The 25,922-nt window shown below is 45.6% G+C and overlaps 1 protein-coding gene across 1 annotated transcript; it reads left to right on the top strand.

The window, feature by feature from the left end:
• Positions 1–21,246: 21,246 nt before the first annotated feature.
• On the top strand, positions 21,247–25,366 carry LOC123112567 (probable inactive purple acid phosphatase 27). Its single transcript, XM_044533597.1, has 11 exons — positions 21,247–21,594; positions 22,448–22,539; positions 22,639–22,705; positions 22,807–22,926; positions 23,017–23,109; positions 23,206–23,335; positions 23,429–23,510; positions 23,594–23,726; positions 23,875–24,080; positions 24,208–24,333; positions 24,439–25,366. The coding sequence occupies exons 1-11, from the start codon at positions 21,409–21,411 to the stop codon at positions 24,971–24,973; spliced, it is 1,770 nt and encodes a 589-aa protein (XP_044389532.1). The 5' UTR covers positions 21,247–21,408; the 3' UTR covers positions 24,974–25,366.
• The last annotated feature ends 556 nt before the right edge of the window (positions 25,367–25,922 follow it).

Here is a 25,922-nt window from a genome sequence, read left to right as displayed (position 1 = left end):
GCAGGGAAGGGGATGAGCATGGGAGGGAGTCGAGAGGGGCGTGAGGGGGTGCGTGGCATCCATAGCAGCGTCGGGGAGGCAGCAGGCAGGCAGGAGGTGGCGCTGCGCGTGCGTGCATGCCACGGGCACACGCCCCTGTCCTACTGTCCCGAGGAGGAAGACGACAGGGAGGGCGCTGGTGTGCTGGGCCGGCCGGCTACAGTGTTGGGCCAAGGTAAGTGGCCAGGTACTATCTCTCTCTCTTTTTTTGTTTTTCTTTTTCTATTTTATTTCCTCTTTTCTGATATAGTTTAGCACTAAATAATTTTAATAAATTATGTAGGTTATGATATGGCTTGCTAAAATATATACAAAGCCACTCACAAACTTCCAGAATTATTGGATTTATATTTAATATATATTAAATATAAATCCAAACCAAATAATTATTGGATTAATTCAAATGGCCAAAATAAATGTTTTTGAGCTCCTAAAAATATTGGTTTGAATTTTACCTCTTGCCAATATTTTTATAGAATAACAGGAACATTTTCTTGGACTCATTTGAGAAGATTTTAAAATTGGTTATTTCTGAGGTCATTTCTGAGGGTTTCAACTAACCTCAATTCATTTTCCAGAATTTAAACATGATGACATGAACATCAAGCAAAGTCAAACAAGAGCTGATCCTGGGGTTGTGGCGGTTACGGATCCTCCGACATGTGGTGCTTGCTTAGGATCTTTTGCTAGCAAAAATTTTGTACTAAGTAGAGATACTACTCGTGCATCCAAAACCCTTAAACCCCGTCTCATGCCATGAGTGTCCATCATGTCTACCTATGGATTGAATAAGATCCTTCAAGTAAGTTGTCATCGGTGCAAAAAGCAATAAAAATTGCTCCTAAATATGTATGATCTTTTATTGTAAGGGAAAATAAGTGTTGTACGAACTTGTTATGGTAAAGAAATAAAAGCGACCGACTGCATAATAAAGGTTGCTATCACAATGGGTAATACAGCGTGACGTTCCTTTGCATTAAGGGTTTGCACATCCAAAATTAAAAAGCGGATGACAACCTCTGCTTCACTCTACGAATGGCCTATCTTTTACTTTCATGTATTTACTTTTAGGCAAGAGTCAATAGTATTCCTTCTTATTTCAACCACAATTATTCTTTAGTTGGCAAGCATCATGTGGTGGGGAAAGATCCAAGCACACCATTCAAATATATTTGATCATGAATTATTATTGTTGACAATTTTCTATATGATAAGTAAGTTGGGAGGCGAAACATTAAGCCCCTATCTTTCTCTGTGTTTGACAGATGCTATTTGTCCTAAAAATATGCTTTGAGTGTTAGCAATCATGGAAGACTATATGATAGTTGAGTGTGGAATTTGCTAAATCAAAGCTCTTACATAGACCCTTCCTGAAAGTAAGATGAATTGCAATTGTTTGGTGACTGAGAACATAGTTTGCTAGTTTTCAAGGAACTTTATGGTCTATACTTTCACATGTGAATAGCTTGTTACTTGATCATGAGAAGTTTTATGAGATGAGCTACTGTTTAAGATATATAATGATGCTAGAAAAAGTGATTGAAATTATCATTGATCAAACTTGTGTTATTGCTAGCATTGACACTTCATAAATTATTTCTTTTATCATTTACCTACTCGAGGGCAAGCAGTTGCATACTGTGATTGCCATATTTATTATCTACACGCGGATTATATTAATCAAAAATGTGCTAATATATCCAAAATCATTCCTAACGTAGGCAAAACGATGATGAAGAAACATGAAGATCTTTAGAATTCTACTCGGTACCCCATCGGTCCACGAACAAGTCTGGACATCCATTTTCCCGCAAACCAGTGGAAAATTTGGTGGAAGGGGGGTGGCTTTGCGTCCGGACCGCTGCCAGGTAGGACTTCGACCCCATTACCTACTTAAATCTCCTCTCGTGGTCCACTTTTCTTCAACTCCACCCCTGCCCCCTTGCTTTGCATCCGCACCTCCTCGTCCAACATCGTCGCTGTACCTTTTTGTCTGTCGCCCTTCCTCCTTAGACTACGCTGCCATCCACCAAAGATCCCTCCGTAGCCAAGTACCCACCCTGCCGACGATGTCCCTGGCGAACACCATGCCCGACAAGTGTTTGGTCAAATGTCATTGAGTTTTCTTGTTGAACTTCATGTTGTTTTCGATAGTACGCATGATGGCGGGGTACTTTGTGAAGGAGGATGGATTGTTGTGCAATGCATGGTTGGCCATATCTATGGACTTTTTATAGGAAGGAACTTAAGGGGCTCGCAGTGCGTGCATGCTTCATTTCATGCGTGAATGGACTTCGCATCCTAGGACATTTACTTCATCTATGAACACAATATGAAGTCGATATCACATTGGTGGTACATCATTTGTAACTCCATCATGAAGTTTTGCGGCGCGGTTGCACGAGTGGAGATAATGTGGCCATCAGGCTCGTCAGGCATGGAGGTCGTAAGTTTTGCTTCCTGTTGCTCTGCAGTTTTGTTAATTTATTCATTCGCTCAATGTTTCTCTACATGTTGTATAGTCTACATGTGTTATTATGATGTACTACAAGACTGAGGCCAGGTCATGATACGTCTCCAATGTATCTATAATTTTTGATTGTTCCATGCTGTTATATTATCATTCTTGAATGTTTTACAATCATTCTATAGTCATTTTATATCATTTTTTGGTACTAACCTATTGACATACTACCCAATGCCATTTGCTGTTTTCTGCATGTTTTTTACATCGCGGGAAATCTATATCAAACAGAGTCCAAACACAACAAAAATTTGTGGATTTTTTATGGACCAGAAGGCACTCAATGGGTCGGAGGAAGCACCTGGGGGTGCCTCCCAGGCGCACCCAGGTGGGTTGTGCCAACCTCGGTGGCCTCCCGCACCGCCTCTTTGCCATATAAATACCCCAATATTCCAAAAACCCTAGGGGAGTCGACGAAAATCAATTCCACCCACTGCAAGTTCCAGAAACACCAAATCCAATCTAGACACCATCACGAAGGGGTTCATCATGCCCATTGGTGCCTCTTCGATGATGCGTGAGTAGTTCATTGTAGACCTATTGGTCCGTAGTTAGTAGCTATATGGCTTCCTCTCTCTCTCTCTCTCTTTTGATTCTCAATACAACGGTCTGTTGAAGATCTATTTGATGTAACTCTTTTTGCGGTGTGTTTCTTGGGATCCGATGAACTTTGAGTTTATGATCAGATCTATCTTTTTATCCATGAGAGTTATTTGAGTCTTCTTTGAATCTCTTATATGCATGATTGCTTATGGCCTCGTATTTCTTCTCCGATATTTGGGTTTTGTTTGGCCAACTTGATCTATTTATCTTGCAATGGGAAGAGGTGCTTTGTGATGGGTTCGATCTTACGGTGCTTGATCCCAGTGACAGAAGGGGAACCGAGACGTATATATCGTTGCCATTAAGGATAACAAGATGGGGTCTATTTATACATAAATAGATCTTGTCTACACCATGTCATCGTTCTTATTGCATTACTCTGTTTTTCCATGAACTTAATACACTAGATGCATGCTGGATAGTGGTCGATGTGTGGAGTAATAGTGCAGATCCAGGCAGGAGTCGGTCTACTAATCTTGGACGTGATGCCTATGTAATGATCATTGCCTGGATATCGTCATGATTATTTGAAGTTCTATCAATTGCCCAACAGTAATTAGTTTACCCACCGTTTGCTATTTTTCTCGAGAGAAGCCACTAGTGAAATCTACGGCCCCTGAGTCTCTTCTTTATTATATTTGCCTTTGCGATTTATTTTTATTTGCTTTTATTTTTAGATCTATTAAACCAAAAATACAAAAATACCTTGATGCACTTTATTATATTTGGTGATTAATCTATCAACTTATTACAACTTTCTCACGCCCTCTTGCCAATTTCTGGCGCCGTTGCCTGAAAGGGATTGACAACCCCTTTAACACGTCGGGTTGCGAGTATTTGGTATTTGTGTGCAGGTGTTGTTCACGTAGTGTCGCGTGGTTCTCCTACTGGTTCGATAACCTTGGTCTCATCACTGAGGGAAATACCTACCGTTGATGTGCTGCATAATCCCTTCCTCTTTGGGGAAATACTGACGTAGTTCTAGCAGTCATCAAAAGGAATTTCTAGCGCCGTTGCCGGGGAGACATCATCAACATCTACCAGGTTCCTAATCACAAATCTCATCTCCTTACAATTTACATTATTTTCCATTTGCCTCTCGTTTTCCTCTCCCCCACTTCACAAAAATTTGTCATTTTATTCGCCCTCTTTTTAGTTTGCCCTTTTCTTGCAGGATCTATCCTTGTTCTTGCTTTCTAGTCGTAATGGCTAGCATGTCTACTCCTCCTTTGTCACCAGATTTTGAAGTTTTATACTTCAAGCAACGACAAGGACAAAATTTGAAGATGCTTGGTATAGGCTAATGGAATCTTATCGTGTTTGCAACCTAAAGGGGGGCGCAAAGATTTTACTTCGTAATTTTTACATAGGATTGGCTTTGCATCATAGACAACTCTTAGATTTTGCCGCTAAAGGGAATTTTATCAAGCTTGATGCCAATGCTGCCTATGAAATTTTAGAAGGAATTCTAGGGGTTTCACCTCAAAAGAAGTGGTTTTCTTTCACCCCAGAGGGAGTTCAAATGTTGGACAAACTTGGTGATTTGCACAAAATATGGTTGAATTGCAAAAGTATAATGAACCCCTCAAACATCTTAATGGTAGTATCAATCACATGAATACTTTGATTACTCTTTGCAATAAACGATTGGATATTTTAGATCTCAAGATGGTATCTTTTCCTGAGAATTTAGGGAAGTGCAAAGAGCCTCCCGGGTTTGAGAAAACCCTTACAAAATTTGCCAAAACCACAGATGACAAAACGTAGATCCTTGCTTTATGCCTAGCTAGGGGCGTAAAACGATAACGCTTGTTGGGAGGCAACCCAACTTGTATATTTTTGCTTTTTGGTTTTCTTGCTGTTTTCAATAAAATACCCAATTATGCCTCTGGTTAGAAGTGTTTTTGTGGTTTAAATTAGTGTTTGTGCCAAGTAAAGCCTTTAGGATCTTGTTGGGTGATGGTTGATTTGATCTTGCTGAAAAACAGAAACTTTTGCGCCCAGAAAATAATTTTAATAAATCAAAGAAACGTGTTTTTGCTCTGATTTTTTGCACAAGATTGATCTACAAATTTCCCACGTTGTGCTAATTTTTCAGAATTTTTGGAGTTACAGGAGCACTCAAAGTTCTCAGATTGCTACAGACTGTTCTGTTTTGACAGATTCTGTTTTCTTTGCGTTGTGTGCTTGTTTTGATGATTCTATGTTTTTCTTTGAAGATTTTTTTCCATAGAAAAGTTGGAATACAGTATATATAATGCAAGAATAAAATATAAATTGGTTTGCTACATTACTTATAGTAGTGATTTGTTTTCTTATACTAACGGATCTCATGAAGGTTTTGTTGAGTTTTGTGTGATTGAAGTTTTCAAGTTTTGGGTGATGTAACGATGGATGAAGGAATAAGGAGTAAGAAGACGCTAAGCTTCTTCTTCGACCATCGCTATTTTACTCGGAACTATATTTTTATTCATCACATACTATGAGTTTTGCTTGGAGCGTCTTGTATGATATGAATCTTTGCTTGTTTTGTTTTTTGTTTTAAGTCATGAATCCTTGCTGGACACACCTATTTGGGAGAGCCAAAATTATGCCATGACTTGTTAGAATTGCTCTCTATGCTTCACTTAAATCCTTATGAGCTATGGAATTGTTCTTGTGCTTCACTTATATCTTTTCGAGCACGGTGTGCTTTCTTATTTTTGAACAAATGCTCTCATGTTTCACTTAAATTTATTTGAGAGTTAGTATTTTTTTTAGAAATTCTCTCTTGCTTTACTTAAATTAATTTGAGAGAAAGAAATATTATGCTCATGATCTTCACTTATATTTGTTTGAGTTAAAAAAAGGGCAACATATGAAAATTAGTTCCAAAGTGGTAGATATGCAAGGAGGATATAATAAAAACTTTCATGAAGATCATTGGACAAAATAAACTTGATTCCTTGTAATAGTTTTGAGATATGATGATGTGATATGTGAGTCATGTTGATGAGTAATTGTGCTTTATAGGCAGGAACTCAAGGGGCTCACAGCGCGTGCATGCTTCATTTCATGCGCGAATGGACTTCGTATCCTACGACATGTACGTCATCTATGAACGCAATATTAAGTCAATATCACATTGATGGTACATCATCTGCAACTCCATCATGAAGTTTTGCGTCGCGGTTGCACGAGTGGAGACAATGTGGCCATCAGGCTCATCAGGCATGGAGGTCGTAAGTTTTGCTTCCTGTTGCTCTGCATGTTGGTTAATTTATTTATTCATTCGCCCAATGTTTCTCTACACGTTGTATAGTCTGCATGCGCTATCGTGATGTACTACAAGACTGAGGCCACGCCATTCACGAACATATATTGTTGGATAAAGCTCAAGGGGGAAGCGTGGGATGACATGTGCCGACTCTAGTATCGTTAAATTCTAAAAACTTGTTGAACATCTGATTATCTCGAATATAATACTTATATTTAAACTATTGTTGCACTAGGAACATTTACATGTTAGTTATGAATGAGTTGTGCTATTTTCTATAGTTATCTTAAAAGTTGCGGTTTAAAAAATACAGAGGCTGATAATTAGTTAACAATGTTGGATGGCCAGCTCCCACATCACTGTTATTTGGCCAGCTCCCGCATCAACTAGGAGGTTTAACGTCTTGTGATTTTCTCTTGTGGGAGCGAGGCTACAAGCTGAATGATTGTGGACGGGAAACTAGCGCCTGAGACACGTGTCGTCCTACCATTGGATGAGAGAGTGGTCACGCGGATCACAGTCGCTCGTGCGGAGATGTAAACCGTCAGACCGGGCCTAATCCAACGGACACCAGGTCTATTCTCGCCCTCCGCATCACGGTGGCTGGAATATATATGTACCCAGCTGCGTATTTCCAATCCAAAAATTCAAAAAAATTCAAATGAAGCCCCAGAGTGAGAAGGCGAAGGCAGAGGGCGAGATGCCGAGGGGCGGCGGCAATGGCGACGCCGTTAAGGACGGCGGCGAGAAGATCCTGGGCTACTTCGTCAAGTACGCGGGAGAGACCTTGAAGGCCGAGCTCATCAACAAGTCGGGGGAGAAGCTCGAGGGTGACGCCGTTAAGGACGCCGACGACGAGATCCTGGGCTACGTCGTCAACTACGCCGGAGAGTCTCTCAAGGCCGATCTCGTCGACAAGGCGGGGGAGAAGCTCGACGGAGACGCCGTTAAGGACGCCGGCGACGAGATCCAGGGTTACGTGGTGAAGTTCGCCGGAGAGGCACTCAAGGCCGAGCTCGTCAACAGGTCGGAGGAGAAGCTCCTGGCCGACAACGGAGAGACCCGCAAGGCCAACGTCAGCGAGAAATCGACCGATCCCATCAAGGGGAAGGCCGACTCCAGCGGCACCATCAAGGCCGACGCCGGCGGAATTCTCAAGGCCGAGCCCGCCAAGATCTTGCCCAAGGCCAACTCCATCGAAGGTTGCGCTGATGCGGAGACCGTCAAGAACATCGACGGCGAGGAGGGGGATCTGCCCAAGGAGGAGGGTGGGGATGAGTCTCAGAAGGAGGAGGGTGGGGATGAGTCTCAGAAGGAGGAGGGTGATGAGCCTGAGGAGAAGGAGGAGGGTGATGAGCCTGAGGAGGAGGAGGGTGATGAGTCTGAGGAGTAGGAGGGGGGTGATGAGTCTGAGGAGGAGGAAGAGGAGGATGAGTCCGAGGAGGAGGAGGAGGATGAGGAGGAGGAGGAGGAGGGGCAAGCAATCGAGATCAACACGAAGATCGAGCTGATGGACATCCTCAACGGATGGATGGGCGGGAGGATGCTGATCAGAGTTCGTCGTCTCCCATCGATGGCTGAGGCTGGAAGGCTGTACACCTACATCAATACTCTGGGCGGTTTGGTCGCGGTGGTGAACATCGAGGTGCTCAAGATGGTCTCTGATCTTGAGGGCCTTATTGAGTTCAAGGTTATAAAGTCAACTATACCAACCTTGAGGGAGCACCCACAGCAAGCCGCGGCAAGAGGCTATCTGGCCAAGCAGGGTCGCCAGCTTGTTGGGTGGGGCATCCAGATCGGGGGAGAGTTCAGGGCCCGTGCCGAAGCAGTCGGCAACGCCATGCAGGTGCACTCGCAACTCGTCAACGAGCCGCCCTACTCTGCCGCCCTCAACAACCTGCGCAAGACCATTAACACTCTGCTAAACAGTCTAGTCACTTTGGCCTAGTTACAGTGTGGATACAATAGCACATATCCTTCCAATTCTTTGCTGGTAAAAAATAGTAGCATATTGTGACGACCGAACCTTGGAAGGGGATCGATCGCACAGAAAATTTGGGATGAGGAGAGCAGAGGGTGAAGCAAGGTAGGAGAAGGGGATTGAGATTCAGAACGAGAGAGTTCAATTCCTCGCTGACAAATACAACGTAGCATGAGACTTAAGTAGTACCTTACACACGCTTGGCCACAGGCGGCCCAAGACGCCCATTGGGCTCAGCCCAATTACCCTTCTCCCTATTTAGTCCACTGCTACACAGGAGCAGGTGTGACAATTTCCCCCTCTTGAGCGAGAGCATCATCGGTCCAGCACGGTGCACCAGGGTAGCGCTGACGGAGCACCGTGTAATCCTCCCATGTAGCCGAGTCTGGTGAGAGTGAAGACCATTGAACCCGGACCTGCACAATGTAAGAATTACCTTTCTTGACCATACGACGATCCAAAATGACTTCCGGTTGGAGCGGGGCAGCCGTGAGATCTGGTGTGCGGGGCAGCTTTGAGAAGACTGGTGTGTAATCTGGTGTAAATGGCTTCAACTGGGAGACATGAAACACGTTGTGTATTCTGCTGTCCGGAGGTAATGCCAACTTGTATGCCATGGCGCCGATGCGTTGCTCCACTGTGAATGGTCCAAAGAATTTGTATGCCAGCTTGGGACATGGACGATTGGCCACTGTGGATTGAGCGTAAGGTTGAAGCTTGAGTAGTACCTGAGCTCCCACATCGAATGCTCGCTCAGTCCTATGCTTGTCTGCCTTTTGTTTGCACCTGTTCTAAGCACGAGTTAGTTGTGTGCATAGTCTGTCATTGTGTTTGGCTCAATCCAAATCAGCATCAGCATTTTCAGGAAGGTGTGTTGCGATTGTAGGCAAGCCTCCCAAATTAGGTTCTTGTCCATACAGAGCCTTGAAAGGAGATGTATTGAGTGAGGAGTGATGGGTAGTGTTATACCAGAATTCAGCCGTGGGAAGCCATTTGCGCCATTGCTTGGGTGTATCATGCATGGCACAACGGAGGTACATTTCGAGGCACTGGTTAACACGCTCACTTTGGCCATCGGTCTGCGGGTGATAGGCAGTTGAGTAGCTGAGTTTGGTCCCGGCGGCCTCTAGCAGAGCACGCCACATTGCACTGGTAAAAATACAGTCACGATCTGAGACAATCGAGTGTGGCACCCCATGTAACTTGATGATGTTGTCCCAGAATGCTCTTGCCACAGTAGCTGCAATGAAGGGATGGCGGAGTGGAACAAAGTGAGCATACTTAGTGAAGCGGTCCACTACCACCATAATCACTTCGTACCCTTCGGATGATGGTAAACCTTCGACAAAGTCCATGGTGAGATCATGCCAAGGTTCTGTTGGTATGGGAAGTGGCTGTAATAAGCCTGGTGTCTTCAGGTGTTCATGTTTTGCATGCTGACAAACGGAACATTGGCGCACGAAATCTTCGACTGCAGCTTTGAGACCCTTCCAAGCAAACAGTTTCTTGATGCGCTGATAGGTTGCAGTAACACCAAAATGGCCACCAATTGCACTGGCATGAAATGCATTGATCAACTTAGTCTGTAGTGCGGTGTTGGCACCTATCCAAAGCTTGCCGTGACAACGAATCACTCCTTGTCGCAGTTCATACCCCTGATCATCTGGACTGTTCAATGCCAAACGTTTGAGCAAATCTTGACTGTCCATGTCAGTTTCGTAGGAATTTGCAACTTCTTGAAGCCACTATGGTTGGCAAACTGTCAAAGCATCTATTGAGAGCAGGTGACCGACTCGGGATAGCGCATCTGCCGCGCCATTGTCCGGGCCGCGCCTATATTTGAATGAAAACTGAAGCCCCACCATTTTAGACACCGCCTTGCGCTGGAGCTCTGTTTCAAGCTGCTGATCACCGAGGTGACACAAGCTTTTGTGATCAGTGACAATGACGAATGGGGCGAGCTGGAGATATGGACGCCACTTCTCCACGGCCATCATCACAGCGAGAAATTCTTTCTCGTAGATGGAGAGACGTTGATTGCGAACACCCAGGGCTTTGCTAAGATAAGCAATTGGGTGACCATCCTGTACTAAGACTGCTCCTATGCCCGTGTCACACGCATCGGTCTCGATCCAGAACGGGCGATTGAAATCAGGAAGGGCCAACACCGGTGTGTTCACCATCGCCTCCTTGAGCAGATCAAACGTTGTTTGAGCTTGTTCAGACCAATTGAAACCCTTCTTAGTGAGGAGTTGAGTAAGCGGCTTCGCGAGAATGCCATATCGAGGCACAAATTTGCGGTAATAACCTGTAAGTCCGAGAAACCCACGCAGCTCTGTTGCATTTGTTGGTCGTGGCCACGCTTTCATGGCCCTTGTCTTGCTTGCATCTGTCGCGACTCCCTCACGAGAAATCACATGTCCCAAATACTCGACGCTGGGCTGGGCAAACGAGCATTTGGACTGCTTCGCATACAGTTGATGCTTGCGCAGAGTGGCAAAGACTATGCGCAAATGCTCCTCATGCTCTTCCAGGGAAGGACTGAAGACCAAAATGTCATCCAAGAAGGTGATGACGAACTTGCGATTCGGATCCGAGAAAACAGAATTTATGACACACTGAAATGTGGATGGTCCATTTGTAACACCGAATGGCATGACCCGGAATTGGCAGTGGCCATGGTGGGTTTTAAAGGCTGTCTTCTCTTCATCGCCTTCTCTCATCCGTATTTGATGATAGCCCGCACGCAAATCGATTTTGGAGAAGAGCGCGGCACCTGCCAGTTCATCCAATAATTCATCGATAACAGGAAGAGGGAATCTGTTCTTTATCGTCACTTGATTCAAACGCCTGTAATCCACGCAAAAGCGCCAAGTGCCGTCTTTCTTTTTAACAAGCAGTACTGGGGCGGCGAACGGGCTCATGCTGTGTGTAATCACTCCAGTTTTTAACATCTCACTAACCTGTTGCTCTATTTCATCTTTCTGCAATGGCCAGTATCGGTACGGGCGGCAATTCACTGGTGCGGCCCCTGGCTCTAGGGTAATGGCATGATCATACTGTCGGTGCGGGGGCAGCTGAGTTGGTTCTTCGAAAATGTCACTAAACTCTGTCAGAATTTTCTGAATTGTTGGAGGAATTGGTTGTCCAGAGTCTGAACTTGTTTGGGTCAGTTGAATTTCAAGAAGTGCTGCTCCCCAAATCTCGTTGGAATCATGCATTTGCCACAAGGTAGCCGCATCCATCGCACTGAGAGCTGGCTGACCATCTGATCGCACTCCTATCAGATGCACTGTCTTGCCTTCGTCTTCAAATTGCATAGTTTTTAGTTGCCAGTCACACTGCATCGGACTGTGTTGGGCTAACCAATCCACACCCAACACTGCATCATAAACTCCTAATTCTAACACACGCATATCTGTAGTGAATTGATGCTCTTGGACACACCACTGCAGCCGGGGCACCATGGCCGTGCAATTCAATCTCTGACCATTAGCGACGCGCACTGATATTGGAGAGATGTTAGTGGTTGCTGCACCAATTCGAGCTGCAAAAGTAGCATTGACGAAGCTATGAGTGCTTCCAGAATCCACTAGCAACAACATGGTTTGATTGCCCACCGTGGCACGGAGACGAATGGTTTCCGCAGTTTCAGTTCCTTCGACAGCATGTGCAGAGAGCAGACAACACTCGGGGTTCCCAGCTCCATCCGGTTCGTCCAACAATTGCAATACTCTGACAGCTTCATCGGATAGCACCTCCCCATGATCACCCACTTCTATTGTAAGCAGCTGAGCCGCCCTACTCTGCCGCCCTCAACAACCTGCGCAAGACCATTAACACTCTGCTGAACAGTCCAGTCACTTTGGCCTAGTTACAGTGTGGATACAATAGCACATATCTTTGCAATTCTTTGCTGGTAAAAAATAGTAGCATATGACTTGGAGCTTCATAACAGTTGAGACTTGTTGGCTTTAGGTTCTCATTTGATAGTAGTTGCCTCAGTAGTGGAATACCATAGTATATGTCTTCTGGATTCGTGCTGTAAGCCCCAGTCCGCGTGGTTACCTGTAATCGGCGATGTGCATGCACTATTGGATCTCATGAAGCAGTGTTGGTTGTAATTGAGAAATTGTCCGTTGATTTTCATGTGTCTTTACATGTCTGTTGGTGATATGTTGTCTGTAATTTCTGTGCCAAAACAGGTGAGCACATGCAGGAAAGAAGTCAAGAAGCATTCAAGCTTCAGGTATATAATACACAAGTGGACTTGCTTGTGGCCCTTGTAGCTGATGATGATGGGTTGGTTCGAGACTAGCCATTGATTTTGCTTTGCTGTTATTTGTTGCAAAGTGATGTGCACATTCTCATTTTCTGAGTGGTAACCTTACTGTTGGAACTTAAAGCAATCAAACAGTTTTCTCAACTCTATACGGTCCACTAGATGTTTCTATATTTTGGCTGATAGTTGACTGTAAATTACCCCAATCGGAAGTGAGAGGATTGCTGCACTTCTTATTTGCTGATCATGCAATACTTGGATGTAACCTTAATTTTCTTATTCTATTTGTTGAATCTTGATCACGCCAAAGGTTATGCTATGTACTAGCATTCATATGTCATATACTATGAAATTTCAATCAAACTATGTGGTGTTCTGCGGATGAGTTATCATGTTTCTGGAACATTCCTTCCTGTTGTCAGAGCGTTCAGTTTTGCGTATTACATCTTCCACCTAATGCACCTTTTATGTCAGGAGGTTCTGTTGATTTCAACTTCCACCAGACCCTGTGGAGTCTGCTTGTTACTATCTGGGATTCAAAATCATCATTGTACCTACCAAACTGTTTTAAGTTTCTCAACATCAGGTTATTTCGATGCTCAACTTTGGGTTTTATTTTTATTGCAGGAGCATTTCAGGAACCCAGCTTTGGCTACCACAAACCCAACAAAATGGCAAAAGTTTACTTCTAATTTAGCGGTACACTCTGTTTTCATTATTGCAGTGACATGCAGAATTTTGCCCTTTTCCAGTCAATGTGTTCGTTCTGAACTTCTGATTGATGTTAGGTAGTAACTGAATCTCAGCTCTTGTTAAGCACATGCGAAGCTCGTGCTCTTTGCGATAATGATGAAGAACATAATAATCTTGAGCAGGAGGAAGATTCTGCTTTTTGTGTTAAGTACCGGGTTTGAAGAGGTTATTTCTGTTGAGCATCTGATACTAGTTTTTTGTTGACTGTTCACTGTTGTCTCATAGCTGTATAACATTCTTTATTTGCAGTTGAAAGCAAGTTTTTTACACCATCATTGTCCAATGCCTTATAATTTTTTTGACTATCTCAAGGTACAGAAATTTGGAACCTAGTTGGCCAAAGCAACATCAGTTTGTGCCTATCTTACATTCTTGTTCAATTAAAGGACTAGGTTATTTCAAAAAGGACGGATAAAGGCAAACAACCCGAGAGAGAAATTTGGAACCTAGTTGGCCAAAGCAACGTCAGTTTGTGCCTATCTTACATTCTTGTTCAATTAAAGGGGTTGTTTGCCTTTATCCGTCCTTTTTGAAAACAACATGTTTTTGTACTCTAAATAACTGCAAAGGCAAAAATAGCACTTAATTTCCGATCGACTCGTTGCATCCTAGTTTTCTTAATTTATACGGATATAGAGCAACATCGGTTTGTTCATATCGTACACTTTTGTTCAATTTTTTGCCAAACATTGAGGGTTTCCTTTTATTTGTCCTTTTCGTGATAAGCAACATGCTTTTGTACTCTCCCTAACTCGCATTTAAGAAAAATAAATATCATTTCGCCCTGCAAAGTCCTTCAACTTATAATCAGCTCGCTGCATTCTTGTTTTGTTTACTTATAGGCATATAGCTTTCCCTGTATTGTAATAAAATGTACTAGGCCTTGTTTTTTTTTTTTGGCAGAATATGCTATGTGACTGCATGTCGGCTACATGTGCCCTCACACTAAGTTACTTCTTTCTTTGCTTTCTCTCTTCCATACAAGTCCCATCTGCTTGTGTTGCGCACTGGCCAGCTTCTCACTATTTTCATTTTTAAATGACACTATCTATTGACAAGGTGACGCAATCGCTAAATTTCTCCCATACATAAGAGTCACTATAACCATCGTTGATACACAAGCATTACTGTTACGTAAGGTTGGCACTGTTGGCTGTTCCTTGATATCTGACCCATGCATTAGAAATGTTATAACTCATGAAGACTATATCAATGTTACTTCTTCGTCGGGTAGTGATAAAGAGTGGAAGATACTTGCAGAATATTTCAATCATCATGGACAACACATACCTCCCTTTCCCCCTTATTTTCTGCTCCTTCCCTGTCATTGACTAGCCTTCTAATATCTGTGAGGTATGGACTAGTGGAAAAATTATTCTGTTACTCAGGCGCCTGGAAAGAGTGCCAAGGAAGGTCCATCCAAGAGCATGGTAAGCAATAAAATACTTGACTGCTTATCTCCTGCATACAATTATCATGTATGATAGGTATGATCATCTGGAACAATGTAATGCAGTAACTGCTAACACTTCAGTATATTTATACCTCAGTACATAACTGTTGTTAAAACTAGATGATACCCCGCACGTTGCTGCGCGAATTTTGTATCGATGAATAGAAATATTGATGGAGTGCAGAATAGAGAAATCATGATAGTGTTTTATACTAACAATTAGTGCAAACATCAAAGTTCTTTCCATGGTATGGAACTGAAGCAAGCGTAACCAAATGAGAGTTGTTCTGGATTGCAGTTGCACGACCAACCATTAGTGCAAGGAATATAGAACAAATTTGTCACTGCATCTATAGGATAACAACTGTTTCATTAGTGATATTGCATGGCAAAGAAGCAAATATAAATTTTTCAAAAGAGATGAGTATCCATTCATGCAGATACATGCACGGGATCATCATGAAATAGGGAATGAACATAGCATTGTTAATGTGGAATCAGAAAATGATTTGGAATGTCATACCTTTAAGAGAGAACTCTAATGCTGAAGGTAATTTAGCATTGAAGTAGTACTTATATATGAGGAAATAGCTCAAATCACCTTAGCCTCATATATAAATGAATTAACCTTCTGCTTCGTCCATTCTTCAGTCTTTAATTAACACAATAATGGAAGATCAACAGATTACAAACACAAAGAGATGGACCGGTGGACTGCTCATGTAAGTATATGTATATATATATCCAAAATCTTTGAACAAAACCCACTGCACAGATATTAATGTGTGATGTCAAATTGGCTATTGACTCATGGTCCAGTCGAGTATATATCAATAATAACAGTGACCTTCAGATTAGATAATTAGGAAAGAATCCCATTTACCTTGCTGACAGGAACAATGAAGCCAATGATAGAAGTTCAGCTTGCTAACTGAAATCCCACAAGCTTCCAACTCTAGTGATGCTGAGACAACATAATTAAGAAAAAAAATAGATATCCTTACTGCAAATAGCCCTTAACTTCCAAGCCGACCGACTGACTGTGCTCCATGACGGAGCAAAGGCAGGAGAGGTGACGGGCTCCACCGCGGGGCAGCGGCAAGACTTCCTGTTGGTGCCGCGACGGCGCAGACTGGGGCGTGGAGGGCAGCGCGACTGGGTGAAGCCAGTACGGACGATCGGAGGTGGTCGTTCCCTCGTTCGAGGGGAATCCCATGCGAGTTCCAACGACGCGCTGTAAGCGTGCCGTGGTTCCTTGCTGGTGCGGCGACAACGCGGACTGGGCTGTGGAGGGCAGCGCGTCCGGGTGTAGTCCATATGGATGGTCGGAGGTGGCCGACCGAGCGAAGCCCATGCGGATGACAACGACACGCTGTAGGCTTGGCGGCGGTTCCGTCCAGGTGCGACGCGGTGGTGCATTACTCGGCCCCATCTTAGCGTCGAGGTCTCTCGCGCCGGAGCTCAGTTTCTATGGTTGCAACTCGATTAGAGTAGGTGGGAAGATCGAAGATGCATCGTCAAGGGTCTAGGCCCCTCTAGTTATGGCTGCCTCGCTTGTTACGAAGAGTAAAGGCCATGTCGTTTCGGTGGCTAGGATGGCTGTGTATCTCCCACGATCTGTTGGTTTGTTATTTGGATGAGGTAGCAGATTTGTTAATTAAAAAATAACAGCTGAGGGGGCACATGCATGGCTGTTACTGTTGGAAAAAGGAACGCTTAGTTGCAACGGGATGGCCGATGTGGCTGGCATTGCATTACGTGGTTGGCTGTGATTGGATGCTGATGTGTCTATCTTGCATGTTGAGATAAATCAAGTAATGGGGGTGAACTTCTTAAGTATATAGGATATTGTGACATTTGCAACAGCTACGTGCATTCCAGGGAATTCTTTCTTTATGGCTGTCTGTTATACCTGGTTTTCGTCCAACTACGCAGTGCAGATAATACTAGGACCTATGTTTGTGGAACCAATTGTTGGTATGATCTATTGGTATATGCTTTTCACAATGCTTAATTAGGTGAATGCTTATTGCATGAAGTTTTCAGATATAATGTTTTTGTCTTAGGCCTTGTTCGGTTTGGGAGGGTTTGAAGAGGTTTGAAAGGGATTGAGGGGGATTAAATCCCTTGCAAGTCAAAATCCTTCTCAAACCTCCCCAATCCCCTTCAATCCCTGTGGCAAGGGGATTAACCGAACATGGCCTTAAGGAGTTCTGTACTGCAAGCTGTGCTAGCATGAACTATGAAGTCACTGGTTAGTATTACATGTCAACCTATACATGTTATCTGGCGTGTAGTGGTAGTATTGTAGATCAGGGATTGTGATTGTCTTAGTTATCCTTTGGCTGCTTCGAGAAAGTTCTTGAACCATCATTCTGTTATTATTAGCTAATTATGTGTAGTACTTATAATCTCTCACCCCCTTTCCCCTTCAATCAGATAAGAGGAAATCAAATCCCTTGAAGAGTGTGTTAAGAATCTTTTGGAGATGATTCCATCAAAAGGGAGGGCATTCTTACAAAGCATTGAGCATAATCTTGAGCAGGAGAAAACCTGGGGATGCATTTTGCAGCATTGTACTAGTCTTATACTTGTAATGTAGGAAATTCTCACCACCAGTTCTCATCCCTCGGGCTGTATTTTGAAAAGGTTTGGTGGAAGAGAGATGGATGTCCAGCATTTGAAAAGCAGCCTTTTGAAAAGAAGTCAGGTCAAGCTAGTGTTTTTCTATGCTACTTACTTCTGGCACTGAAATCTCGTTTGAGCATACAAGTGTATAACTGATTAAGCTGACATGATCTTAATATTAACCAACAAAACTGCAAGTATTGACCATGTTATTGGTGATTAGTTGTATATCTTGCACTTTGCTGCGAATCATATAGTGCCTGTTAATTCGTTCAGAGCCAGGATTGACTGGGTGCATGTAGCGGCAAATATGTTTGCGTGAATTGTTGTGAAGCAGACATATGGAGTTTTATGTCTAACTTGTTACTTGTTCCACACTAGTCTGATATCATTATTTTCGGCCAGGAAAGAATATTTTGTGAGTTTTGGAATGAATCGCCATTCCTTGGAACCTTGTACCATCCACTTATTAACGTTTGGCTTGAGCAAGAAGCATTCTTGTGACCTCGTCAAATGCCATAAGTTATTCGTGTTGATTAGTGTAGTTAGATGGGCTGTTATGTATGGGGTTGAGAAGGATTGAAGCTGGATAAAAGGCCGATATTCTGCTACCTGCTGGGACGAGGCTGAAGGGCGGCCTTTCTTCTGTCATCTTCACTACTTGGAGCTCTTTGCTCATTCTGCTGTTTCCATTATAGTTTTAAAATAATGATATAAACGCTCTTATATTTCTTTTCGGAGGGAGTAACAATCAAATGCGTGTACCATTACATAAACCCAGAGATTGACTGATATTTCCCCCGCAAAAAAGAAGAAGAGATTGGTTGATATTCCTTACAAACATAGCAGGAACGCCGCCAAGCTTGAGTGCAATCTTGTGCTGGGGGATATTATTTATAACAACTCAGTAGGGTAAAATAATTCCATCTCATCAATAGGATCTGCAGACTTGGATATGGATTCAATGTACATAGATAGTGTCATGCTGTACAATATGTTGATAGAGATGGAACAAATGTACAGAGCCATGTTAATCTAAAGCAAAAGAGCAGTAAATAATAACATTTCTATTTTTTCTTTCAAAAAAAAACATTTCTAATTGGCTTGATCTTATCAAAGATCTCGTGTTTTTTACAGCACACATCCTCTCACGAGAAGAGAACTTACAAGGAAACAATGACCAGTAAATTAAAAAGAAAGTTAGTACTAGATCCCTCGATGGAGCTTCACCTGCAGATCGATCAGGGTCAGGACCTTGGCGACGCCAGGTGCCCACGGACACCGTCAACAACGCGGCGACACGCCGCAGTGCACACGCTGTGCTGGGCACGGGAACCTCCTAATGTAATGTTCATCTGGCGCAGCGGAGAACAAACGGGAGGGAGGCGACGGCGCGCTCGCCAAGATGACACAAACACAGGCGCCGCCGCTCGCCACCGTGGCCGTCGTTGGCTGCTGGCCCCATGCCATGAGAGCGCAACGACGGGTCAATTGATTGCATGATTGGCAATGAAAAAACTGCCCCAAAGGTTTGCGTGTAATGTATCAAGGTCACATCAACGAGGGCACCGTCTTACTCGAAGCAGTGGCATCACATGACTTATGAATTTGGTATGCTTCTTCGCGATGTCGGGTTCTGACAACGACATCAACGTGCTTCAACGATCTTCCGTGTTCAGGAGGCTTTGTAATGGGAAATCACCGCCGTGCAACTATACTGTCAACGACCGTGACTACAACATGAAATACTAGCTGATGGTATCTATCCTCAGTGGGCGACATTGATGAAGACCACATCTGAATCACAAGGCAACAATGCATGAAGCAACTAGTAGTAGGAAGGATGTGTAGAGGGTATTCGAATATGGTATTCAAGCTCGTTGGGGAATCGTTCATGGAGCTGCAATGATGTGGGAATCATAAACTTTATGACAGCTGATGACCTATTGTGTTATTTTGCACAATATGATTATCGATGATAAGGGTGATGGTGTAGCCCAAACCAATGGTTTTGAAGCGCCTCGGAAGATCCGGATGCAAATCAACTTATGAACTTTTTGCATATGCATTAAAATCTTTGAGATCATCAGGTGCACGTACTAAGTGATCTTGTGGAGCATATGTGGACCCATAATGAAAATCAAAAGCAAATGTTTAAGTTGTGCATTTAAAATAAATTTTATGTAAGAACTTTGTACTTTTAGTATCAATATTTATTATTTATTTGCGACATTGCCGTGTATGATGGACGTGCATGAATTTGCATGTTTTTGATAGCCCGAAATTAAGGTATGTGACTGCCAGACACGACATATGTGAGACGGTCTGGATGCATCCCGCGGGCACGTCCGCGGATATATAAGGCACCGCTAGGCGCTGGCGCACCGGCCAGCCATAGCCGCTCGATGCGAGCCGCGCGGGCGGTTGGATCTGGAGCAAAAAAAAATCGCCCCAGCTTCTTCCTCAGGCCCGCGTGGCGCATCTCCGGCGAGATCCCCGCGGCTCGCAGCACCGCGCAGCCCAGCGAGGCCCGCCCCCGCGGCGCATCTCCGGCGAGCCCCCCCCCCCCCCCCCCCCCCCGCCCCCCGCGGCTCGCAGAGCCGCACGTCGCCGGCCGCAACACCCGTCGTGGAGCTCATGTTGTTCCTCGTCCTTAATTTGCCGGTCACAGCAAAAAATTCCACCGGTCGTAGCAAAAATTCTTGACGGTTCCAGCAAAAACCAATAAAACGTTGGCAGCAAAATTGGAAAAAATCGACGCCGTTCCAACAAACCAAAAACCTGATGGTAGCAAAAATTGAAGCTTGTTCCAGCAAATCGAAACGCTAGTGGTAGAAAAAATGAAAAAATCGAGTGCTGGTTCCAGAAAAATCAAGAAGCCGGTGGTCGCAAAAATTGAAACTGGTTGCAGCAAACCACAAAACGGTTGTAGCAAAATGATTCCGGCAAAATTTGGTTAGTTCCAACAAAAAACGAAGACGGTGGTAACAAATTAATACACTGGTTCCAGCAAAAACAAACATGGAAGCAGAAATCTGGAGTTGAAGAAAAAAGTTTGAACGAAATAATTCCAAAAAGATGCAACCAGTTTAGCAGAAGCTACAACCGGCGATTCAAAAAGCTACAACGGGTTGGCACAAAAAATGGGCAGATCTTCTTCCGCCATGGCTGATGCGCGGGGTATCGGGGGGGGGGGGGGGGGGGGGGGGGGGGGGCCGGGGGGAAAGGAGGAGGGTCGCCGGAGTTGCAGCCGCTGCGGTTTCTTGTGGTCGCTGTGGAGGTGCTCGTGGCAGCGGCCTCGGAGCTGTTCCGCGACAGCGAACTCACACGGGATGGAGCAGGCAAGGTCATGGCTGCTGCTGGGGAGAAGAGGCAGAGAGGAAGAGGGGAGATTGAGGGGGAGAGAAACAGTCAGGCAAAGCGTGGATGGATAAGAAGGAAGAGCAGGCGGTGCACGGGTCCCACAGAACACGTCGTCGTGAGAGGACCAGGGACCGCTTGCTCTCTTTTTCATCATACATGTCGCGTGCGACCGGCCCAATCTTCGGCCGGCGCACCGGGCACCAACGTTTCCCATATATGAGGGATCGGATTTGCAAAGTCGAGTAGCCCTCTTGACAATCTCTCGTGTGTGTATAGTGTGGACGCATCACCGCGAATCTCGTCTCCTCGGGTTAAATACAAAAGAGCCTAAACCCACCACACGTTGCAGAGCAGAGTCAAGACCGTGTCGACCCGCCCCCTCTCTCGCGCAGTCGCCTTCTCTCGTCTACTGTCGTGGCACGGCGCGTGTTCCTTCCTTCCATTTCCATAAAAGAAAGGAAAGCCGGCCCCGGTTCCCTGCTCTGACCAAAGCTCGCTCACAGCAGCAGCAAGCAAGCAGGGAGACATGAGAGGAGGAGGCAGCGGCCGCCTCGCCCCGTGGCTGCCCTTGCTCCTGCTCGCCACGTGCTGGGGCGGAGGCGCCGACGGGCACGGCGTGCACCCGCTGTCGCGGATCGCCATCCACCGCGCCCGCGTCGCCCTGGACGCGTCCGCCGCCGTGCGCGCGTCGCCCAACCTCCTCGGCTCGCGGGTACGCAGCACCTTGGACCTTCCTTCCTTCCTGCGCCTCTTTCTTTCCATTGCCCTTTTTACTAGCTCTAGCAGTAGCAGTGGCTACTCCATGTCCACAGTTGTCAGTTCTGGAGGCCGGTAGGTACGACGTAGGCAGCGCCTGCTTCTGCTTTAGCTCTAGCACGTAGAGTAGAAGCTGTACTGCGCACAAGCATGGTACTCTTCGAGCTATTGCCGTTCCGATTCTTGATAAACTCCGCAAAATATTACTCTGAAACTTGGAACTCGATCCTTTGCCGTCGTCCTGCGCAGTGATGAAGCATGTCGTTTTCATTCCCGCCTTTGCACTGGCATGCATATGCATCCTTTGCCAGTTGGCCCAACGCATCGCACTAGCAGCCACCAGCCAGTTGTCTTCCAGTCGACCTGGGATGCCTGGTTTGCCGGCGGCCGGCCGTTTTCTCGGCGCACCCACCCTGGCCGTGTGTGCATCCTCCGTCCTCCCAATCGCCCCTCGGGACAAAGTGCCAAAGATCGATCGATCAATCAATCGTGCATGTGCCTCCATTATTCAAGTCAAGTCAACCCATGGAGCGAGAGAGATGGTCGCGTGCCGTGTCGTGGATATTCCTCCACTGCTGACGTCCGCCCACTCTTATCGCTCTGCCTTCACACCGCGCGTGCCCACTGCCCTGCCCCAGGTCAAACTGATGGTACATTCCATGGAATATGCACGCGTGATTACTCGAGCCTGATTCCCGTTTACCTCATTTCTTTCGTCCTAACGTCTTACATTATGCAACAGAGGGAGGGACTAGTTTTTTTCCCTACATGTAACAAAAAAAAAACTGACACGATATTGTGGACGCCAGGCCGAAGATACGGCTTGGGTGACCGTAGAATTCAAAATACCACGTGCAAGCGACGGCGACTGGATCGGGGTATTCTCCCCTTCCAATTTCAAGTATGACCTACTGTAGCACATTTTCGTTTTCTCAACGTTCAGATTTTCAACTGTGGTAGTGGTGTCCCTGATCTGATTACTTCTTGCTCTTTCCTGCAGTGCGTCCACATGCCCTGCTTCCCATGGGTCAGGCCCTGGCCCTGCGATATGCTCCGCGCCAATAAAGGTCCGTCAGATATACATTGAGCAGAGCAATCTTCACATTCTTCAGAGTTTGGATGGGAGTTCCAAGTCTTGACTTGAATTACTTCTTTGTGCTGGTTTCAGTATCAGTTTGCAAACTACTCGTCAGGTTATAACAGGTCAGGGACAGGGGCTCTCAAGTTCCAGCTGATCAACCAGCGCCAGGATTTCTCCTTCGGATTCTTCACCGGTGGACTCTCAAATGTGAGTTACTAGCACATCACGCCCTGCTGCGTTATCCACTTTCAATCACAAAAGAAAAAACACACTGACTTCATCTAATTCATTTTGCAGCCAACGCTCGTGGCGGTGTCGAACAGGATCGTCTTCGCGAACCCGAAAGCGCCGGTTTACCCACGCCTAGCGGTCGGGAAAACATGGAACGAGGTGAGGTTTTGCTGGCACTTCATGTCGATTGCTGGTTATGTTTATATCTGCTGTTGAAGGTTCACTGAACGGCCGGTTTCTGCTATGTCATGCTAGATGACTGTCACATGGACAAGCGGCTATGGCATCAGTGAGGCGCACCCCTTCGTTGAATGGGGCAAGAAAGGGAGCCGTCCTGGGCACGCACCAGCTGACACTGTCACCTTCGGTCGTGAAAGCCTCTGTGGTATGAATATGATGCATGTCTTTGGTGTTCGGGTGTATCCATGACCATGGTTCTAAATGTTTCTTACCTGATTTGGAATATTTGGTTGTTCAGGAGAGCCTGCTCGTAGTGTTGGTTGGAGGGATCCAGGCTCCATACACACAGCTTTCCTCAAGAATCTGTCACCAGAGAAAGAGTAAATTGCAGTCCACTGTCTTACAGAGAGTTGTCTCAATTGTTAGTAATTACTAGTCTCACAATGCAATTTCTCACTTGCAGATACTACTACAAAATCGGACACATGCTCCATGATGGAAAGGTTATATGGGGCAAGCCAAAATCTTTCAGAGCACCTCCTTATCCCGGGCAGAAGTCGCTGCAGAGGGTTGTTATTTTTGGCGACATGGGAAAGGTAAAAATATGACAGCACATGCAATTCAGATTGCTATAGGAAAAGTGTAGATTTATTACATGTTTATAGGAAAGGTAAACATATGATTTATCACATGGTGTGCCAAATACATGGTCCTTGTGAACTAACATGCTGCCCTGGTTTATAGGACGAGAGGGACGGAAGCAACGAGTACCAGAATTACCAGCCTGCGTCACTCAACACCACCGACGCGCTGATCAGGGACCTCGACAACACCGACATCGTCTTCCACATCGGCGACATCTCCTACGCTAACGGGTATCTCTCACAGTGGGATCAGTTCACGCAGCAGGTCGAACCGATCACCTCCAAGGTGCCCTACATGATCGCAAGGTATGCAGGTTCATTCATCCTGTTTTACAAAAAAAAAAAAAAAAAATCCCCGAAAAGCTAGCATTTCATGAATCAATTCACTCTGTGATAATAACTTTGATGACTCTGTGATCGATCGGTGCTGCAGCGGGAACCACGAGCGAGATTTCCCCAACAGTGGGTCGCTGTACAACGGCACGGACTCCGGCGGCGAGTGCGGGGTGCCGGCCGAGACCATGTACTACGCGCCGACGGAGAAGAGGGACAACTACTGGTACTATATTTACACTCTTGTCATCATCAATGGCAGCACTGCAGGTAGGGCATGCATCCATGGTGATGGTTACTTAGTTTAACCTCGTGCTGGGCGCTTGGGCAGGTACTCCATGGACTACGGGATGTTCCGGTTCTGCGTGGCGGACAGCGAGCACGACTGGCGGGAGGGCACGGAGCAGTACAGGTTCCTGGACCGCTGCCTGGGCAGCGTGGACCGGGCGAAGCAGCCGTGGGTGGTCTTCATCGCGCACCGCGTCCTCGGCTACTCCTCGGGCTTCTTCTACGGCTACGACGGGATGTTCGCGGAGCCCATGGCGCGGCAGAGCCTGGAAGGGCTGTGGCGGCGCCACCGGGTGGACGTCGCCTTCTACGGCCACGTCCACCAGTACGAGCGGACGTGCCCCGTCTACGAGGAGAGGTGCGTGCCGGACGGGCACGGCACCGTCCACGTCGTCGTCGGGGGCGGCGGCAGCCACCTGAGCAACTTCACCGCCGTGGCCCCGCCGTGGAGCGTGTACCGGGAGATGGACTACGGGTTCGGCAAGCTCACGGCGTCCGACGCCAGGTCGCTCCAGTTCGAGTACCGGCGGTCCAGCGACGGCAAGGTGTACGACAGCTTCACCCTGCACAGGGGCTGAGTAGCTGTTACCCTCTGGCCTCTGACCACATGATGCAGAGGAAAAAGGCTATACACATAAACTGAGATGAACACGTCCGTGCATAGATTCTCCCAAGTCTACTCTAAATAAAGGGAAAAGAAATCCTCTATGAGTTTAGTCATGTATACATGACATGATATGCAAACTAATTTTTTTGCGAAAAAATTTCCGATCTATTCATCAACTGTCAAAGTAGTACAAAGTACAGCAGAAGATGTATATGGTGCTCGTGATAGCAATGATGTATATGATGAAGTTGTATATGATGCTCAAGATAGCAATGATGTCTGCTTAAGAACACCAAAATATGTATATGATGCTCACTATGCGATGCTCAAGATAGCAATGATGTATATGATGAAAATTTCACCATGGTGGCAATACTCAAATAGCTAGTCTCAATAATTTCAAGGAAATGGAAAAGGGTAGAATGGCTAAAGAAGGTAATGGCAAGGTGAAAGGCAAAGCTTGTGACGGAATGATGCCTTACGCCACCTTTAGCCTTGACGAAGTAGGTATGTGTGGGCCTTGCCTCCAGTAAAAGTGTCAAAAGATGAAGTGGTTGTTGTTGATGACGTAGTCATGGATGCGAACCAACCTGTGGTTGAGATGGTTAGGTGGACAGTGGTATCCCCAACCCACCACGGTTCAAATCCTGGTGCTCGCATTATTCTTGAATTTATTTCAAGATTTCCGGCGATGCGCTTTCAGTGTGAGGAGACGTTCCCATCGACGACGAGGCGCCTACAGTGGCTTCGTAAATCTCAAGATGATATGTTGGCTCAGTCTCACAGAGGTGTTCATAGGGGTAGGGTGTGCGTGTGTGCGTTCAATAGGGGTGAGTGTATGCGCGTGTATATGAACGCTTGTGTCTGTACTGATGCTAAAAAAACGTAGTCATGGGTGATGGACGTGGTGATTGTCGATG

This window comes from Triticum aestivum, chromosome 5B, assembly GCF_018294505.1.
Source record: "Triticum aestivum cultivar Chinese Spring chromosome 5B, IWGSC CS RefSeq v2.1, whole genome shotgun sequence".
Taxonomy (NCBI): domain Eukaryota; kingdom Viridiplantae; phylum Streptophyta; class Magnoliopsida; order Poales; family Poaceae; genus Triticum; species Triticum aestivum.
Note: the sequence above shows the minus strand (reverse complement) of the source record. Positions and strands in the feature narration are given on the sequence as shown.